This window comes from Monomorium pharaonis, unplaced genomic scaffold (assembly GCF_013373865.1).
Source record: "Monomorium pharaonis isolate MP-MQ-018 unplaced genomic scaffold, ASM1337386v2 scaffold_101, whole genome shotgun sequence".
NCBI lineage: Eukaryota > Metazoa > Arthropoda > Insecta > Hymenoptera > Formicidae > Monomorium > Monomorium pharaonis.
The window spans coordinates 1-19,621 of NW_023415365.1; the positions used below are offsets into that span (position 1 = coordinate 1).

At 28.5% G+C, this 19,621-nt stretch overlaps 1 protein-coding gene and 1 pseudogene across 1 annotated transcript; one reads left to right on the top strand and one right to left on the bottom strand.

Annotated features, from left to right (window-relative positions):
• Positions 1 to 1,927: 1,927 nt before the first annotated feature.
• Positions 1,928 to 5,649, bottom strand: LOC118647984 (annotated as a pseudogene).
• LOC118647983 (early endosome antigen 1-like) lies at positions 5,649 to 13,224 on the top strand. The gene is made up of 12 exons (XM_036294185.1): positions 5,649 to 5,717; positions 6,234 to 6,317; positions 6,664 to 6,797; positions 6,889 to 6,987; positions 7,641 to 7,850; positions 7,941 to 8,042; positions 8,701 to 8,907; positions 11,048 to 11,303; positions 11,853 to 11,950; positions 12,240 to 12,495; positions 12,569 to 12,976; positions 13,061 to 13,224. The coding sequence occupies exons 4-12, from the start codon at positions 6,889 to 6,891 to the stop codon at positions 13,132 to 13,134; spliced, it is 1,710 nt and encodes a 569-aa protein (XP_036150078.1). The 5' UTR covers positions 5,649 to 5,717; positions 6,234 to 6,317; positions 6,664 to 6,797; the 3' UTR covers positions 13,135 to 13,224.
• Positions 13,225 to 19,621: the final 6,397 nt, after the last annotated feature.

Sequence of the window (19,621 nt, forward strand, 5' to 3'; positions counted from 1 at the left end):
TGGATTAAATTGTGAGTTGATCCTGAAATTGCATTGAATATGGGTCTTTCCGAATTGACTTCAACTGGGCGCTATGGTTTTGACTGGACAAGTATTTTTCAACATTTTGAATTGGACTGAATGTGATATTTCCGAATTTAGTTCAATCGGGCGCTATGGGTTTTGATTTTTAGATTATATGCACAGTCTTGACTTGGATTGAATCTGGTATTTCCGAATTGATTTCAACTGGGCGCTATTGGTTTTGACTAAACAAGTATTTTCAGCCTTCTGAATTGGACTGAATGTGATATTTCCGAATTTAGTTCAATCGGCCACTATCGGTTTTATTTTTTAAATTATATGCACAATCTTGACTTGGATTGAGTATGACATTTCCGAATTGACTTCAATCGAGTGATATTGGTTTGGATTGTACACATAATTCCAAAATTTTGAATTGGATTGAATGGGGTATTTCCGAATGTAGTTTAACCGGACACTATCGGTTTTGTTTGTTAAATTGTGCTTAAATTTTAATTGGATTAAATACGGTATTTTCGAAATAACTTCAATCAGACGCTGTCGGTTTTAATTGTTAGAAATATTTTTACTATTTTTACAATTTGAATTGGATTGAATGTGGTTTTTACAATTTAATTTTAATCTAACGCTATTTGTTTCAATTGTACAATTCTACCTCCATTAAAATTGTATTTTTATGTTACCTTTATTTAGATGCTGTTAGTAGTTTAATAAACTTTATGTTTCTTTAAAATTATAATTTAAATAAAATTATTGAATTACTCATAAACTTTTTTAATAAAAATTTGTAGATTAAGAAAACATTAATATATATTTTGTACTACGTAATAGAAAATCAGAAAAAATAGAAATAATAAAGACTTAAAATACATTTATAAGTTTTTATAAGTTAAAAAGTATATAAATGCTTTTACTTTTTAACATATTTTAAATATATATTCTATTTGATAACATTCTTTTTTCATAAAATTTTCAAAGAAATTATTATTTTTATTGTAAGATAGTATAGAATTTTAGTGCAAGATATAACACTCACGACAAGATTTTGTCAGTCTTTATTTTAAAGTAATGTATTTATCAAGCTTATAAAAATGATGATTTAATAAACGTTATGTGAAACCATTATAGCTACGTCAGTGGTATAAGAAAAAATAATTTTATTATAATAATTAGCAAATAAAATATTCAGTATATATATTCAGTACATACAAATAACATATTCAGTAATGTAATGTATCTAATGTTCATAAAATACATAAATCTGGAAGAAAAGCTACTTTTTAAAGCAAAAAATTATTTTTTGAAAATTTGCATAACCAGGTTCTTCTTGGGTTTAATAATAAAATTATTTATATTTATTAAACGAGTAAATAGTTTTGGATAAAAATTTGTAGATTATAAACGTTAGAATATTTTTTTAAATTTACATTAAGTTTAGAAGCTTTAAAACATAATATAATTACAGAAAATTATAAATATTTTAATATCAAGTGGGTCTCTCAGATGCCACCGCGGTAGATTAAAACATTTTAGGTCTCACTTCTTACATTATTGTAAAATATACGTATAAGAGACTAATGAACAAAAATATAAAAAGAAACTTTAATGTTATAATAATAAAACAATAATCATTGTGTAATAATGTTACATAATAATTACAATATTGTATATTTTATGTATAATATACATTATTTATACATATTTCATAATGTATTAACATTTTAATATTACATATTGTACAGTTAAACAGTATTTAAACAGTTTTGGGAAACATATCATTGTATTTCAAAAGTATTTGGTAATTTGCATAAAAATTCAAGATTATTAATGTTTACAGAAATTATTTTTGAAAGTACATCTGTAATAGGAACAATTTTATAATTTTGAAAATCTTCGGTTCTAATTTTTTTTATGTGCGTTACAATAAAAGGATCTTCTGAAAATGTAACAATTTTTGAAAGTGCAAGATAGCATTTGTTTCTTTTTCTATAATATCTATTATCCGACCAAAATGTCCTGATTTTAATTGTATCATTGTATCATTAGTACGTTTTACTTTTGTATATTTTATACTATGGAAAACTTTACCGTTATAAATACATTTTTTAAATACACGGCAATATTGTCCATCAATTTTCTTGGAGTAGCTTGCTCCCGTAAAAACAACATCTTCACCACAATAAAAATAAGTTGACAAATTTTTATGCCTAAATATATCAGTACAATAATTTTTAATAATATTTGACGAGTAATTAACATTTCCTGTTTTGAAATGTAATTGTTGTAAGTGTTTCCTCGCTATTTGCTGATCTATCTTGTTAGGACCATTTATCAATTGCTTTAATTGAAAAATATTTCCTTCAAACGGAAAAGTCGAATTGTTCCAAAGAGGACCAGTTTGCCTAACTGATTGTACAACATGCAATAAAATATGAACATTAAATGTCATACTTTCAACTCCGTAATAAACCTGATAATAACCAACAAACTTTAGGGCGTCATATTCGCATTGTACTAATTCTTCTTCGGTGATTGTTGTTTTTAATAAAGTGTACAAATTCTGACGAGTAATGAATAATGTTTAAGAGCTGTATCATGAAGGATATCTTCCAAACATGGTAGACTGTAGACTAATATCCATGTTTTCACTTCAGCACCTTTTAACTTTTCTTTTCGTGATCGTGGAAGTCGATGTATATCCTGGGTAGGTGTAATAGATAACAGACGTTTTTCAATAGCTTTGACATCCGCATTACGTAATTTAAACATTGATTGTGATTTTGGGCATGTCCACTTATTGTATAACTGCTGCTCAATACCAAAAAGGATAGTAATGTAAATAGTCAAAAGAAAAGGACCACACGATATCTATACATGGAATTTGAATTAAAGCAGTATTTCCTTTACTCCTCTCTCTTGACGTTTATTTGATAAAGTAACAGTTTTTATATCCTTTAAATGACTTTCATGAGATCTTAATTCGGGATCGATATCTCGTAAAGGATATCTAATACCTGAAACTTCTTTAACATAACATCCTGGATGGTAACACCAGCTACAACCATAATACCCATTAAATTGCATTCTATTTTGCAAGATTGGTCGACATACAGAGTCTACACAGTAAGCTAATGGACAAAATTTTACAATAATCGATTCATTTTTTAAATTAGTTACTTCGATACCATTTTCATACAATAATTTTGCTTCATCGATAAAGGTAGAAAAAAATAATTGAGCTATGTCACTTGTAGGTTCTTTTGTACAAGTTAGTATTCCACATAGTAGAATTTGTTTAAATCTACTGATAGGTGATACAAAATTTGGTTGTACTGAAAGTGGATAAAAGCCTCGTTTTCCACTGTTTGTCAGTGGTGCACCATCGGTACTTATATTATAAGTTAAGTAACAGGTATTTCTATTGTTAATTTTGTTGTATAATTTACTGTCATTAACATCTCTCATAATCTTTGTGCTATCAACGTTACACTGATTTACTGTCACTGAGTTAATAAAATTAAAAATTTCTTGTTTAATGTAGGAGATTCAAATAACATTTTTAACTGATATGTTAAATTAATAGACGTAAAATAGTTTGTAGATTTTAACGTTATTTTATTATTTGTATCACATTTTGAACATGTTTTTATATAATTCTTAAAATTTAATTTTGATATTGAATATAAAATTTCTTTGTTGCAAGAATTACAATAATAATGATAATTTATTTTATCGTCTGGTGGGTCAAATCTTTGTTGTAATCTATACTTTGAAATATTTATATCTTTGAACTCGGGTCCTGCAATTAATTTTATTAACTCAATCAGTTTTTGTCTTCCTAAATCTGACAGTCTAAATCGAATTGAGAATCCCATTATCAAAGTCATTATGTCACGAATAGTTAAATTAGTTTTCTCAAACATTATAGTATTATCATCAAATGACCCATTAGTCTCGTCGTCACTGATATTCGCATCATAATCATCACTATCAAATTCATTGTTATCAGAATCATAGCCATTTGAACTACTCTCACTCATATGTTTGTCATCATCTTCACTATTGTCTTCTACACTGCTGGCATCTTCATTTTCTTTGTCCTCGTCTTCATTGTTTATATGAATAATTTCATTATACTCAAATGTATCTATAACGCAATAAATGCCTTGATTATACATTATTGATTCTGACAATAATCGAAATGAGTACCTTACTAGTAGAAAATAGGCGTCCATAGAAACTATTGGAATGTCTTTGTGGAAGACTACATTATTAGATAATACTATATAGACTAGGGTAGAACTTAATTGGTTAAACTAGCTATATATAATATTAGATCTACGTGGATGCCTCGATAATGAAAATAAAGTTTCTATAGGTTAGAAGATTTTTTAAATAAAGTAGATATAATAAACTTTTCATTTTACAAATCTTTGAAAAATCTAAGTTACAGGATTTCTACTTCAAACTGTGCGAAATATAAATTCTTTATTTTAAAAACTGTAAATCAGGGCCACAGCGTGTACATACCTTCAATATTTAAGTCAGGTTTATATTCTGGAGAGCGAATCGCTGTGGAATTATTACTACTAGCTTCATTATTATTCATTCTCATGTCACAATTATTCTCACTTCTAATACAACAATCACGGTTCTGCTCATTATTCAAGTTAGAAAAATTACTGCTTTCTAAAAAAATTAGTAATAAAAATTACTTATTTTATACATTACTCTCCATATTAAACTGTTTTTTTTACAATAATGTCGACGGTTCAATATTTTAATGTTACATTATTTTGACATATATATTAGAATATTTTTTACCTGGCACAAAAGCTAATTGATGTTCATAACTCGTAAAAGAATCCCACTTTGATCTAGTAACCCAAGATAAATTATCTCTGAAGTGAGTCTCATAATCTTTATACAATCCTGTTTTGTAACGTCGTTTTACTTTTTTGGGAACTGCATTATTTATATCATTATCAGAATTAGAATCACATGATGACGAATCACTCATTATCTGAAAACATATTTAGCAATAATAAAATTCAAATTATGTACATATAGTTATTTTATTTTTATTTCTTTTAATCAAAATATAGCTGGAGTATTAATTATGTATTAATTATTAGTTATAATATATTTTTTATATAAAAAGAATTATAAAATGTAATTATTATGTGTACATAATACATTATGCACTTAAAATTTTATGTTATACACTTTATTATTTTACTTTAATTACAAAAAATATGGGTTGATTTTATTAAAATATACTTACCCGATAATGTATAATATATAATATATACTTTACTTTTTCAATCAGGCTCACTTTCACATATATTTATAAAAAAGTAATTGTTTCATTTAGATCCCGCACCTCAAATATCGATGTAATTATGCGTATTTGACGCGATTTTGCTTAAAACGAATAAATCTGACAAGAATAAGCGTGCATCAGAAAAGCGATCGAGATACTAATCGTTATTAAAGTTGACGAATTAAGGTTAAGAAATCTGTCATACCGAAAAAGCGACGGAACACTATGCGCACGCTCTGTAGTCCCATACGCATGCTCTATGATCACGTGATGTGCTCGTGGCCGCGGCCATGATAGTGAACATTTGCAGAAAGGATCGAGTGGCGGCCGGGACACGTAAAGGCTATTCTACAATTGCGTAAGCGTGATCGTAAGTGGTTGTAAGAGTGTGTAAGGCGTCGTTGTAAAGCGGTACTTCCGGTTGTAGAGCGTGTTGTGGAAGATGGTTGAATTTCATCTTTCACGACTACAACAGATGTGAACGTAAGAGCCAACCAATCAGAGTGCTGTTCACGTCATCATGCCGCACACCGCCATAATTTACTGCACTCTGATCGGTTGCTGTAATCAAGTTTACAACGTATCTTTACTCTATTGTAGATTGATCCGTTGTAAAACATTTATGACTACTACTACTCCTACTCCTACAACCTTACGCTTACGCAATTGTAGAATAGCCTTAATACGCAGTATTCACATATTTGCAAGGTACACGATTATAAACACGTGTGGTGACGCTTTTGTACTTGTATTTAGTAGAAACATTTAGATAAAAATTATTTCTTTGTTTAGATAAAAATGTACGCTTATATAAAATTGTTATCTGGGAAAAATAAAGACAAAAAAAAAATTATTCCCACATCTTGCATCAAGAATTTTAAACCAGAGTCACACAAGAAAATTTTAAAGTATCAAGTGGAAGAAACAGTAGGCGAAGAACCGTATGTAGCAACGATTTTGTTACTATCAGGTATATATATAATAAATATTACAACTTTTATTCGATTTTGGTTACGTTCCGTTTCACGCATGATGCGTATGATGCATCGTTCATCCTCGTTTATCGTACGTTAGATAAACAACAAAGATGAACAATATATCATGCGTATCATGCGTGAAACGGAACGTAATAGGCTGCACGTTCCGTTTCACGCATAATGCGCATAATGCGTCTTTCATCTTTATTTAACATCAGATAAACAACAAAGATGAACAATGCATTATGCGCATTATGCGTGAAACGGAACGCAGCCATAGCCTTTGCCTGGTTTTGTTCTTTGTTTTTATATATACATGTTGCTTGTGTTATATATTAGATTCAAATGAAGAACTTAAAGAAATAATTAGAACAAAAAGTGTTCGTGCTTCACCATCGTATTTGCTTGTGACAGCTTCGGATAAATCTGACAACGAGGGAAAAAAACAGTTAAAGCGTTCAAAAACTTTTCAAGTTAGTCGTGTCCTATATATCACAAATTTTCTGTTAGATTTCTGTTTAAAAATATTGTACAAATTATTTATTATATATTTTTCATCAATAGATGAATCGTCAGTTAAAAGAACAAGAGGAACTAGTCTGTAATAAATTATCAAAGTTTAAGAGTGATTTATTGCCAATAAACGTTACATTAAAAGATAAGGTAAATGAGTGAATTCATATAGTATAACTATAATAAATAGAAAACAAAAAATGAGATAACTTAGTAATTATAGCCAAGGAATAAGTAAATGAATAGTCAACAAACTATTTGTGTTGTAAATCACAGTCTTACAACATTTCGACCACAGAATTTGATCCTTCTAAAGTGAATTAATCCATTATCAAAATAAATTATTCGCAGGATAACGACTGTTTACAAGCTCGTGCCAACAAATTCATAAAAGTTGTGTCTCATACTGTCAATAACGAACAAGTGTATAAATAATTACATTACAAAGCAGTCAAATCAGTATATATTTTGAAAAGATGTTACAGACGTGATTTAAAAGTGTCAAGCATGGATAAAGGCGGCAGAAAGATTTTTTATGCATTGATTTGTTTGTTATTGACAATGAGACGCAACAACCATTATGAATTCGTTGGCACGAGTTTATGAACAGTTGTTGTCCTGCGAATAATTTATCTTTGTAATAGATTAATTCACTTGAGAAAGACCAAATCCTATGTTCAAAATGTTATGAGACTGTGATTTACAATAAAATAGTGTCAGTTTGTCGATCAATCTACTCATTCCTTGGTTATAATAGAAAAGTTAAGCTTCTGTACAAAATTTAAGTTTTAAATATTTTATAGGAAAATTTAGATTTGTCAAACATTACTGATACACCGCCATCACCCAAAAAATATAGAGTAACAGAAGATTTAGCACAAACAAAAAATAAATTCATGCAAGATGACAATCTAGTCAAAGCACTAACCAAAGAAACAAACACGAGAAACGAAAAGGAGAAGTGTGGTAATGAGTCCCCAAAAAAACAGTTAAAGCATTCAAAAACTTTTCAGGTTAGTCGTGTCCTATATATCACAAATTTTCTGTTAGTTTCTGTTTAAAAATATTGTATAAATTATTTATTATATATTTTTCATCAATAGATGAATTGTCAATTAAAAGAACAAGAGGAACTAGTCTGTAATAAATTATCAAACTTTAAGAGTGATTTATTGCCAATGAACGCAGTTACATTAAAAGATAAGGTAAATGAGTGAATTCATATAGTATTGTATAACTATAATAAATAGAAAACAAAAAAAGAGATAACTTAGTAATTATAGCCGAGGAATAAGTAAATGAATAGTCAACAAACTATTTGTGTTGTGAATCACAGTCTTACAACATTTCGACCATAGAATTTGATCCTTCTAAAGTGAATTAATCCATTATCAAGATAAATTATTCGCAGGATAACGACTGTTTACAAACTCGTGCCAACAAATTCATAAAAGTTGTGTCTCATACTGTCAATAACGAACAAGTGTATAAATGATTACATTACAAAGCAGTCAAGTCAGTAAATATTTTGAAAAGATGTTACAGACGTGATTTAAAAGTGTTAAGCATGGATAAAGGCGGCAGAAAGATTTTTTATGCATTAATTTGTTTGTTATTGACAATGAGACGCAACAACCTTTATGAATTCGTTGGCACGAGTTTATGAACAGTTGTTGTCCTGCGAATAATTTATCTTTCTAATGGATTAATTCACTTGAGAAAGACCAAATCCTATGTTCAAAATGTTATGAGACTGTGATTTACAATAAAATAGTGTCAGTTTGTCGATCAATCTACTCATTCCTTGGCTATAATAGAAAAGTTAAGCTTCTATACAAAATTTAAGTTTTAAATATTTTATAGGAAAATTTAGATTTGTCAAACATTACTGATACACCGCCATCACCCAAAAAATATAGAGTAACAGAAGATTTAGCACAAACAAAAAATAAATTCATGCAAGATGACAATCTAGTCAAAGCACTAACCGAAGAAACAAACACGAGAAACGAAAAGGAGAAGTGTGATAATGAGTCCCAAAAGCTGAGCAGATCTAAAGTTATTCCAAAGGTAAAAATGATCAAAATATATTTTTTATAATTTGTACACACGCGGTCAGAATGAATGCCTGGTCATATGAAGTTAGCTGCGTTCCGAGATTTATATAGTGCATGTAACGCATTCTATACAGAAACCGCGTGTGGACATATATATTTGTTGCAGTTATAGTACTTATATAATTATTATAGTAATAGCTAATCTTTTTTGTGACATTTTACATAAACATATAATTAAATTTATGCAAAAATTTTTGTGAAATTAAAGAAACATTTTCGTTTCTTTGTCTAATAATAATAAATTTTTATTGTTTAACTAGCTGTGTCCGGCCACGCGTTGCTGTGACTCAGTCTTTTTTTTTGTTTGTTTAGATTTAGTGCACATTTGTATTATTGTTTTTCGCGCGCTCGCGTATTAGATTGAAACATTTTTTGTTAACCCTTTCTTTTCTTTATTTGTTTGTTTATATTTCAATTATATTTGTATAGTATTTTAGTTTCGCTTTAATTTCCAGGATTCAATCATTCACTTGTATTGCAAATATTCGTTGCTTCCGTCCTTCTATATTTCCTCACGTATGCTTCTCCGGCCTTCTGCGCTTCTTGCTTCTTTCTTCGGGATCGGGGGGGGGGGTTGTTTCCCGATTCAAACTTTAAATTAACAGTAAATTTCTGCCTCTTGGTAAGCAATTTCTTCAGAAATTCATTTTCTTTTCTTTATGTTTTTTAAATTTTCGTGCTCTCCTTCTCAATATCTTGACTATCAATATCTAACCTTTTTTTTTAATATTTTGTTTATCTTTTTTTTTAACTCTTTAAAGTACCTATTCCCACATAAACACTCATAAACTTGCACACACTCTCTTCCTTCAACATACTTCTATGGGCATTAATCTCACTTTATTTTTTATATTAATACGCTCCACAAATACAATAATATTAGAAGTTTCTTTTTATTTAAAATTATTTCTTATTTTTCTTTTTATTATTTTCCTTTGATCAGTTTTCCTTGGAAGCGTTTTTTGGCTTCCAGATTTTTTGTTGAGGGAAGTTTACTATCTTCTTTTCTTCTGCGTTTTTTTCATATTCCATTTGTGCTCTAATTAATACCTCATTCATCCCATCCTCCAACTCTATATTAAGATTATATTTTATAAATTTAGTATTAAATAATTAATTTTTTCTTTTCGGAATAACTTGACATTTTAGTAATAAATTTTGGAATTATTTTACCTTTTTTTTTATATATTTTAATATTATTTTAAAATGAGAGACTTTTATTTTATTAAATAATCCTTTTTTTTAATAGTCGCACTATTTCCTTTACCTTCAAGTTGTAATTTGTTTAAATCTTCAGATCTTTTTATTTCTTCTTTACTTGCTTTATCCAGATTAACTTCTTCTAACAAAACAAATGTATTTTTTGTAAATTACCTTTTTTAACGTAAATTAATCTTTTAGTTTATTTTATTGTTATTAACTAAAATAGTTTCCAAACTTATGCTCAATTTTTCTAACTTTTAACTTCAAATTTTAAACACCTTTTTAAATGGCGTTTCTATGTGCTTTTTTGGGCCATTCTAAAAACGTGTTTATTTAGAAACATTTTTATTTTATTAACTAATCTTTTTATTTCATCGATTTCTATATTTGGGGACGCACTATCTTTTTTTCTGTCGCTTAGGGATTTATTTAAATCTTCTGTTTTCTTATTTTCTTCTTTACTTGGATTTTCCTGTATTTTTTCTTCTATAAAAACAATTTACTTTTAAATTAATTTATTATAATATTAATTTTTAATTTAAATTAACTCAATTCGTGAGAAGGTTGGAGTGAGTGTATGTTTCCTTGTCTCTCTTCGTTGGAATCTGCGTGTGTTTGAGCGTGTACGTCTTCGTTTACGTTGGCCTATGCGTATACGTGTGCTTATACGATAACTATATTAAAATAGAATACTCATTTTTTTTATTTTTTGAGGAACGTTATTTTGTACGTGTTTGCGTTGGCATATACCTATGCGAGTACGTTACCTTTTAAACCTTTTAAACTTTTAAACCTTTAATAAAATAATTAAATAAAGGTTTTTAAAAAGAATGTAATTATTTAATAAAAATTATTAAATAAAAATTTATATAGATTATTTATTTTTATAGATAACATGTATTAGTAAGGTTCATTCGCTCACAGAATGTAAAGAAGCTTTCGAAAAATTAATAAAAGAAAATTCTAAGTTACGAACAGAAGGGGATGAATTAATAAATGAAAACAAAAAATTAAAGAGCTCCAGAAAGGAACTAAAAAAGCAAATAGAAGAAAAAGAATTGGAAATAAAAAAACTTCGTGAATTAAATGACGGTTTGCAAATTAGTTTCATTCAAAAAACTAAGGAGTCTACTAAGGAGTATGAATGTAAATACTTTTTCTCGTACTTTTTATTTAAAACAAATTTATATGTATGTATGTATGTATATGAATTAGTGTTCCCCTTTTTTTCTTATCTTTCTCATTTAAGGACTTTTTACATATAAGGTTCCAAAATGCTGTGTATGCGCCAAGCTACTGTTATACTTGTGTAATCAATTTACTTTCTTAGGGTAAAGTCCCATGGAGCGAATTATGCGGAAGCGAAACAAGCGGATCACCAATCACGAGACCATTTCGACGCAATCTTTGAAAGAATTCTATCAGAATGATCCGTGATTGGCGATCCGCTCGTTCCGTATCCGCGTAATCCGCTACATGGGACTTCACCCTTACTGTCTGGATATGAGTGTCCTCTCTTGTCTGAAGCACACACGGCACTTGGCACCTTATGTAGAAATCGTCTTACGATATTTTACAATATTTAAAATACTTTTTTTTAAAGAAATATTAAAAAATTCATTTAGAGCAACTACATTTTTTAAAAAATATAAGAAATACATAATACCTGAAAATAAAATACTTTGTTTTTTTTAGCTAAGTTAGAGCAACTTTCAAACTCAAGAGAACGGTTAGATTACTCTCAGAATTATCCAGCAATTGGAATTTTGCGTACTTCAGACGATTTCCGAAGGGTAAATAATTTTGCGCTTTCTTGGTAGAAAATTAACTAGATCACAAGGTAGATGTGTCTAACTTCTAACGTATACAAAATTTTTATTTTTATTGAGATACCCATGTAAAGTTTAGATCTAGCTAAGTTTAATCTAATTTTATCTAGTCTAGTTTTATCTAGTCTTTCACAAAAGCCCTGATAGCTTATACACAGGCGCGTAGAAAATTTTCTACCAGGGATTATTTTCTCCAATTTTATTAATAAATTATTAAAGACCTTATTTATAAATTTTCTATATTATATATTAGGTACACATTGGTAGAAACCAGTGGGTCACTGAAAAACAGTACAGTAATTTACTAAATAATTCAAAAACACCCAGTCAATGTGCTAGTAATATATTAACGCTAGTTTTCAGTATTGAAGAATTAACGACTAGCACAAAAACTGGATATGAAAGTAATAAGAAACTAAGTAAATTACGTGACTTAAATAAAGAAACGAAGAGATTGGGTAAATTAAAATGCCCAAAATTGGACGAAATAAAATACGGTGCTTGTGAAGGTATAAAAATGTAATAAGAAGTTTTATTTGTAATTTTGAGTTGTCATAAATAACATGTAGCTTTGATTTCCAGATTATTATATATATTGGATGAAACATATTTATAAACCAAATAAAGAAGGAAAAACATTGTTTTTGTCAGATATGTTGAAATTTGATATTTTTGCGGGAAGAAAAATTGCAGAAATGAAAAGACCAGAGAGAAAAACATCAAAATTAAAATCACGAAAACTTGTGGAAACTGAATCAGATGATGGAAAAAACTCGAATGAAAAGCATTCTGATTCTGATAATGAAGTAATTTGTGAAGCTGAAATTAATCAGTATAAAATACATTCCGCTAATAAGACTGAAAAACCCTCAACGGAAATTGAAACAAATGACAAACCAAATGAATATGATACTAGAAAAGGAGTAAATAAAACTACTAAGGAGACTACTAAGGAGACTACTAAGGAGACTACTTCTACTAATGAGACAGGTATGGAAACAGTTTTTGTTGACTCAGAGCATTTGGATCTTGACGATAAAGAATTAAGTTACTAAATCTAAAAAAACCTTACAGATGATGCAATAAGTGATACCAATTTTGATTGGACTCCAACTAATTCATCGGCTTCAGATGTTGAGGACATCTGAATCAAGTCTTAGAGAGAATAGTTTAGATGACGTTTTAAGTTTAACAAATACTTTAAATTTGTTACTGAATAAAAGTTTTTTATCAGTGTTTATGTTTAAAAATATTTTTTTGACGTTTTAAAATTTATTAAACTTATTGTAATGACAATTATACATTATTATAGTATATAGTAGTTTTTATTATATAGCACTTTTATAGTATTATACATATTGTATAAAAAAATTTTTTGGATTTTATAATAAATAACCACAATTATAATTAAATCAGCTTTAACCCTTCCGTTGACACATTTAATTTTTAAATCAGGTTTGTCATGAGGTGTTTAGTACCCCAGCCCTAACTTAGTTTAGACAGCTATAACTCGATCACGAACCAAACAATGAATCCATACCAAAAAAATCAAGAGCAAATGTTGAAGTGTATTTAATATAATTTGTTCTTTAAAAAAATTTAATAATAGTATTTATAAAAAATTCTATAAATTGTTAATATAAAAAAAATTTTAAAATATCGAAAATAAAAAATATAAAAAACCAAACCAATTAAAATTGATTACATTAAAACTCATTTTAATAAACTTTAATATGTAAAATAATTGGATTTAATTGAAATGGATCAAGTGTTTATAAACAGGATGAATTATGAAATAAAACAATTAAAACCGATTAAAGACGATTATAGAATGTAATCACCGATTAAATACGATTAATAAATCGGTTTAAATCTGGAATCTTGATTCGGAATTTCCGGATAAGAAACAATTTAAACAATTGAAAACGATTAGAACCAATTAATTGTACCAAATTCAAAACAATAGAAATCAACTAAAATCGTTTCCTATATCACTGATTGGTTTTTGTTGGTTTTAATGATTTCAATCGGCACGAATACGGAATTTCCAGATCAAGATTCCAGACTGAAACCGATTCTTTTTTTTTAGTTGGTTTCAATCGGTCGTTTTTAGCAGGGATACTATAAGGGATCTTGCACAAAATGTAGAGAGGTCCATATAGATTCGATAAAGAGGTATTATTTTTTGCATTGAATTTGCCAAGCAACAGTTTCAAAATGACTTAATATTGAATCCTGAATTATGTTTCTAATATTCTTGTAAAATGGAAAAATTCAGAAGTTTGGAAAGTGAGTTTCTCAAGAATATATTATTTGAATACATTATTTGAATGAAAATTATTGTTCTTCATAATAAAAATTATAAATGATACTACGGCGAAGTAATAATGAAGCAAATGTTTATTTAACACAAAGTAATCTTTCTATTCTGTTATAACGATACTCCTTTATGACAAAGTAGACATTTGTATGTTTACTATGACTTTATCATGATATTACTTGTAACTTTTTATATGAGAGATTGCTTTCCAGGCAGAGTAAAAAAGATTTTTTAATGGAAAACTGGTAACGAAAGGTGGATCCTATAGAAATCCTTGCAGGTATTTATAGATACACCTCGGCCAGTCATCTTTTATATCAGTGGCAAAACCGAATATTCTCATCAAAAATGTTCTTTTGTGCATCTAAGTAGAATATAAAAGATGCTTCAGTATAAATTCCTTAAAACAGGTAAAATTGTTAATACCAAATGTTATTTTCAATAAATGATTTGACTGAAGAAATGGAAAAAACACCATTTACTTACCGGTTAAGAAAGTTGAAATGCTATTTTACTACACAATCATACCAGATCGTACGTTGCTTGAAATATACGTTGGCACGCATGAGTATCATTACAATGTAGATTGTGTAGGAAATTTGAAGTAAATTTCCTCACATACATTTATATTTTTAACTTTTATTTCTGTTAAATTGTATTAATCATTTTACATGAATCATATTAAAATCTATATAAAAATATCCGTGTAATATTAAAAATATTAATAATTTCAGAAAGATTTATATCGATTTAGAAATGTAATCACAGCGTTACATTCATATGAATAACATGTCGATAAATTTTTGTCCAAATAATTCATGTAAAATGTCTGGATATGTGGAAGGCTACGGTACCTATTATCACTGAGAATATATTTATTATTATTATTATTTAAACTACGCAATTAAAAAAAAAATCGTGCAATCTTATTTCTATTTTTCTAGAATCTGTTTTTATTAGATTTTATATAGAAACGAAGCTATATGGAGATATAAATTATGTATGTATATAAGTTTTATTTCTTTAATTATCTAAACAGATTATGTTTTTAAACAGTTAAATTGCAATGTTTAGTATATGAAAAATAAGAAAATGTCATTTAAAGAAATCTGTTAGAGACTATATTAGATTAAAGGATAAAGTCGCGCTATTAGAAACTTTATCCTTTAATCTAAATAAAATTCAAAACAAGGATTGCAAACAAATTCAGAGATTCTAAACTTGTTTAGTGTTATACAAACTATTTTAGATATTTTTATAAATTTCTTATATTGTATCGATTTGATAAAGTGTACTAGTATTTTTAACTTCAGATACATTTGTTAGGGAACTTTCATTTGCACTGGTATGACATATTGAAGTTCATTATAATGGCGATACGATTTTTCGAATTGCGTTTTTGAGAGTCATCTCGTTACCAAGCTGTGCGTGACAAAGAGAAATTATCTCGCGGCGCGGCATTTATGAAGCGCCGCTGCCTGTCACTGCACGCACCCCCCCGTTCTATTTATTTTCATAGGGCTCTTTTTTTACATTTCAAGCGCTCCTGTCACTCAACCGCAGTTTTCCGCACTCTTTAACAGCGGACAATCGTTCCTGTCACGGCAATACCGCAGCGGCGGAATTAATCGAGATTGAAAAAGTTTGATCTCGCTTTGACGTACAACCGGGCGCCCTCGAGACGACGTAATATTGATTTGTAATAGCAAAGAAGTGGGTCATACTTCTCCATCAAAAACGTCCTCTTCTTATAAAAAATATAACCAAGCCATGATTTTCAGCTTCGCAACACGTCTTTCTATCATTATTATACTGTAAACTTGTTGACATTACTATACTTTATACGAAGAATAATTGAGAAAAAAAAATTTATGTTACATTTGTATGTCACAAAAAAGAATTTTTTTTAAATGTATATACGATTATTGTTTAAATCTTTAAGAAATATGATATTTACTTAAAAGTTGATTTATAATTAAATGAGATAAATCATAAAACATTTTTTAAACATTTTATAAAAATAAATTATGCTTTACGCCTTTTAATTTTCTGAAATTAATCATTTTTGAATTTTATACTAATGATTTTTTGGAAGACTAAAAAGTGGAAAATTGTTAGAGGATGTAAAGTTTTCTAATATTTTTTAAGAATTCTCTATTCATTATATAACTTATTCTCTATTTATTTATATAATACATTAATTTTTTTGTATTTATTACAAATATTATAAATATTTATTACTTGCTAAACGACACACTACTTTAGACTTATTTTTGTATGAATCATGTTTTTCTACGTCATGCTATAATTTTCGCTTTATTCTGCGCACTACAAAATATATACAGCGTATATTTGCAGTGCAAACATATGAAAATATAGCATGACAAATCATGAAATCCCTTTTACCATTGACTGGCCATTTGAACCCTCGCGTATGCGCACAAAGGATACAGATACGAAATCTTCGGTACAAACTCAAGAGCCCGTGCACTTGTGCACTTTCCAGGCATTATAATGCCAGTATTGTGCGCTATTTTATAAGCTAGGTACATACGAGTAAGATACACACAGTGATACAACGCATCACACCGAAGGGTGAGGATGGTCCCGAATATTATTTGGTATACATAACAGTGTCTTTTTGTACTAGCAGCTTGCCACTTTGCTTCGAATCCGAGAGACGCATTGTCCGACCGGTTTTATATCTTTGAACATATATGCACGACATCACTACAGATATGTGAACGTTTTACGACGTAACCTTTTGAAACATGTAAGAGATTATATACCTCCAATAAAGAGCAAACTTCTAACATCTTTAACAGATTTTTAAAAATGTTAATAATTATTTATAATCAGCAAAATCAAACAATATATAAAATTAATTCTCTTCGCTAAAAGAATTTTCTCTTAAAATCATAATAGTCTTGGATAACATAATACTCAAAAAATTTTATTACATTTTTTACAAAATTTTACCGAACATTTTATACAAACAAGAGAAAAAAAATAAACGAAAAAATAGTATAAGAATAATTCTTAAAAAACGTAATTTTGAACTAAAACAACATCTCTCATGTTTTGTTTGAATATAAATAAATCTCAATATTTTTCTAATCAAAGAGGAACCTGAGAGCGACTACCGCGGTCTTTTTCGTGCGACCAATATTTGACTAGCATCAGCGCCAAACGTGGATGTAAAATCTGTTTTACACTAGTCGCAAGCGGCTAGTTGCGACTTGCGACATCCAATAAACGTTTAGTTTCTAGTTAAAGCTCGACATTCATTGGGTGTTGCAAATTGGTTCCTCTCAAGTTCCTCTCTGTTTCTAATTATAGACAAGACCATTACATAGTCACACAAAACATAGTTGGACACACGACTATTGCAACAGTATTTTATTGCATGAATAATACAAAAGTAAGCTGTCAAATTGCGTATTGACAAGATTTAAGTGACAGTTATTGCTATTATTTTATTTAAAATATTATGAGTCAAACTTCGTTAAGCATTAAAAATGATACAATGTTGAATCAAAACATTTGTGAATAATTAATTAAAAAATAAGAAAAATCATATATTTTACGAACACCTTGTGTGGCATTCATGGCCTTTTGAAAAAATTTTGTAATAATTAAATAAAATTCATTCAATATTAGGTTTCCCTACGACTATTACAATTTTTAAAGCAAACATAATGTTAAAACGCAATGACTCTACCAAGTAATTCACAATATGAAAATTGTTTTTTGTATAATTATTAATAAAAAGTTTATACATATACATTTTATTAAAAAAAAAAACAATTAATGCGACTTGGATAAACGAAACTATTACTTGTCGGTTATTTTATTCATTTTAAGTTTGCATCTTTTGGATGCATTAAAATTTTAAAGTAATTGCACTGATAATATTTTTATTTTTGCTTCAATAAATTTTGAATAGGTCTTCATAATATCTTTTAAGTTTTCTTGTAATAATGTACTTGGCTAATTGTATTAATCTTATTCATTTTTTAATTGTAAATTTTTGAATAAATAGAGTTCTTTTTATTTCCATTGTATACACATTTGAATACATTTGTATTACTAAATATTTAATGTACCTTTTTTAGCCTCTATATTTTTTAGCCTGTACCTCTATAAAATCCTTTTGATAGAATTATATTCCTTTTTGTAAAAATTATAAGGTGAGCCGGGGCTAGTGCGGCCTCGGCGTAAGTGCCCCGTTGTATGTAACGTTGTAAGGAAAATAACATAGAGTGTGCTGTAGCCATATGTTGGGTAAATGCAATCGTGCAAATTTCCACTACTAAAGCGCTCGTCATTGTCAATCAGCAACCTTAATACTCGTAAGTACTTTTCATAGTTAGTATTATATCTATAATTAACAATTCTATTTGTGTTTTTCCTTTTCATTGCATGGTGGCAGTAATAGCCGGGGTCGCACTTGCCCCAAAATCGGGGCAAGTGCGTCATTGAAACAAAATTTTTCAAAGTGTGACTTTTTTCTTTAAATTCTCTTTTTTTTAATACCTTACGCATCTGTAAAGTACAATTTAAATGTTATTAAAGTCCCAATGTTGCATAAAAATTTGGAAGTTTGTGGGAGGAGAGTAAACAAAAACTTTTCGTTCGGGTATGCACTTATCCCAGCTCATCTTTGATAAAATATAATGCTTGCTTTTTTGATTATATTAAATCTTTTTTGTATACACTTTCAAATACATTATAATTTTACGTAATAATAAAATTTATAATACATTATGTAAGCTTGATAATATATAAATGTAATCATAGATTTTAACGGCACTAATAAGATAACATTTTATTTTTATGTATTTATGTGTTTATGTATTTATGTTTTTTTTTTTAGACAGTTCAACTATCCTCTTCTTTTTTCTATTTTTCATCAGATTTTACATTCGTTGTGGACTGAGCCCGAACATTATATTGACTTTCCAAGAATTAGACTTTATTTATGTAAAAAAGTAATAACAAACGGGTTATTTTTAAACTACCAGTTACGTTATACAATATTGTACCCGAAGATTTTTAATTGTCATCTTTTTATAATTGTAATGAAATACGTATTGAACTGTTTTACAAGAGTAACGGGTAAATCTTAACCTTAACAAAAGGGGACCCAGCTCCAATAATTTTTACCTTGATACATGATATCCCTGCTTTACTTAAAGTCACAAGCTCATGTGGTGCAGAGAACGCGTGGGCGGGGTACAAGGGGAGGACTCCCCCCCCCCATATCCTCGCATTAATTTTATGAAGCACGCATTTTTGCGTGCTTTAAAATAAGA

What these genes read in the sequence shown, in the direction of transcription:
- LOC118647983 (XM_036294185.1), top strand. Translation starts at nt 6,889, where the DNA reads ATGAATCGTCAGTTAAAAGAACAAGAGGAACTAGTCTGTAATAAATTA. An exon ending in CAGTTACATTAAAAGATAAG is followed by an intron (nt 8,043 to 8,700) that starts GTAAATGAGTGA and finishes AATATTTTATAG; the next exon opens with GAAAATTTAGATTTGTCAAA. An exon ending in GTCTACTAAGGAGTATGAAT is followed by an intron (nt 11,304 to 11,852) that starts GTAAATACTTTT and finishes TGTTTTTTTTAG; the next exon opens with CTAAGTTAGAGCAACTTTCA.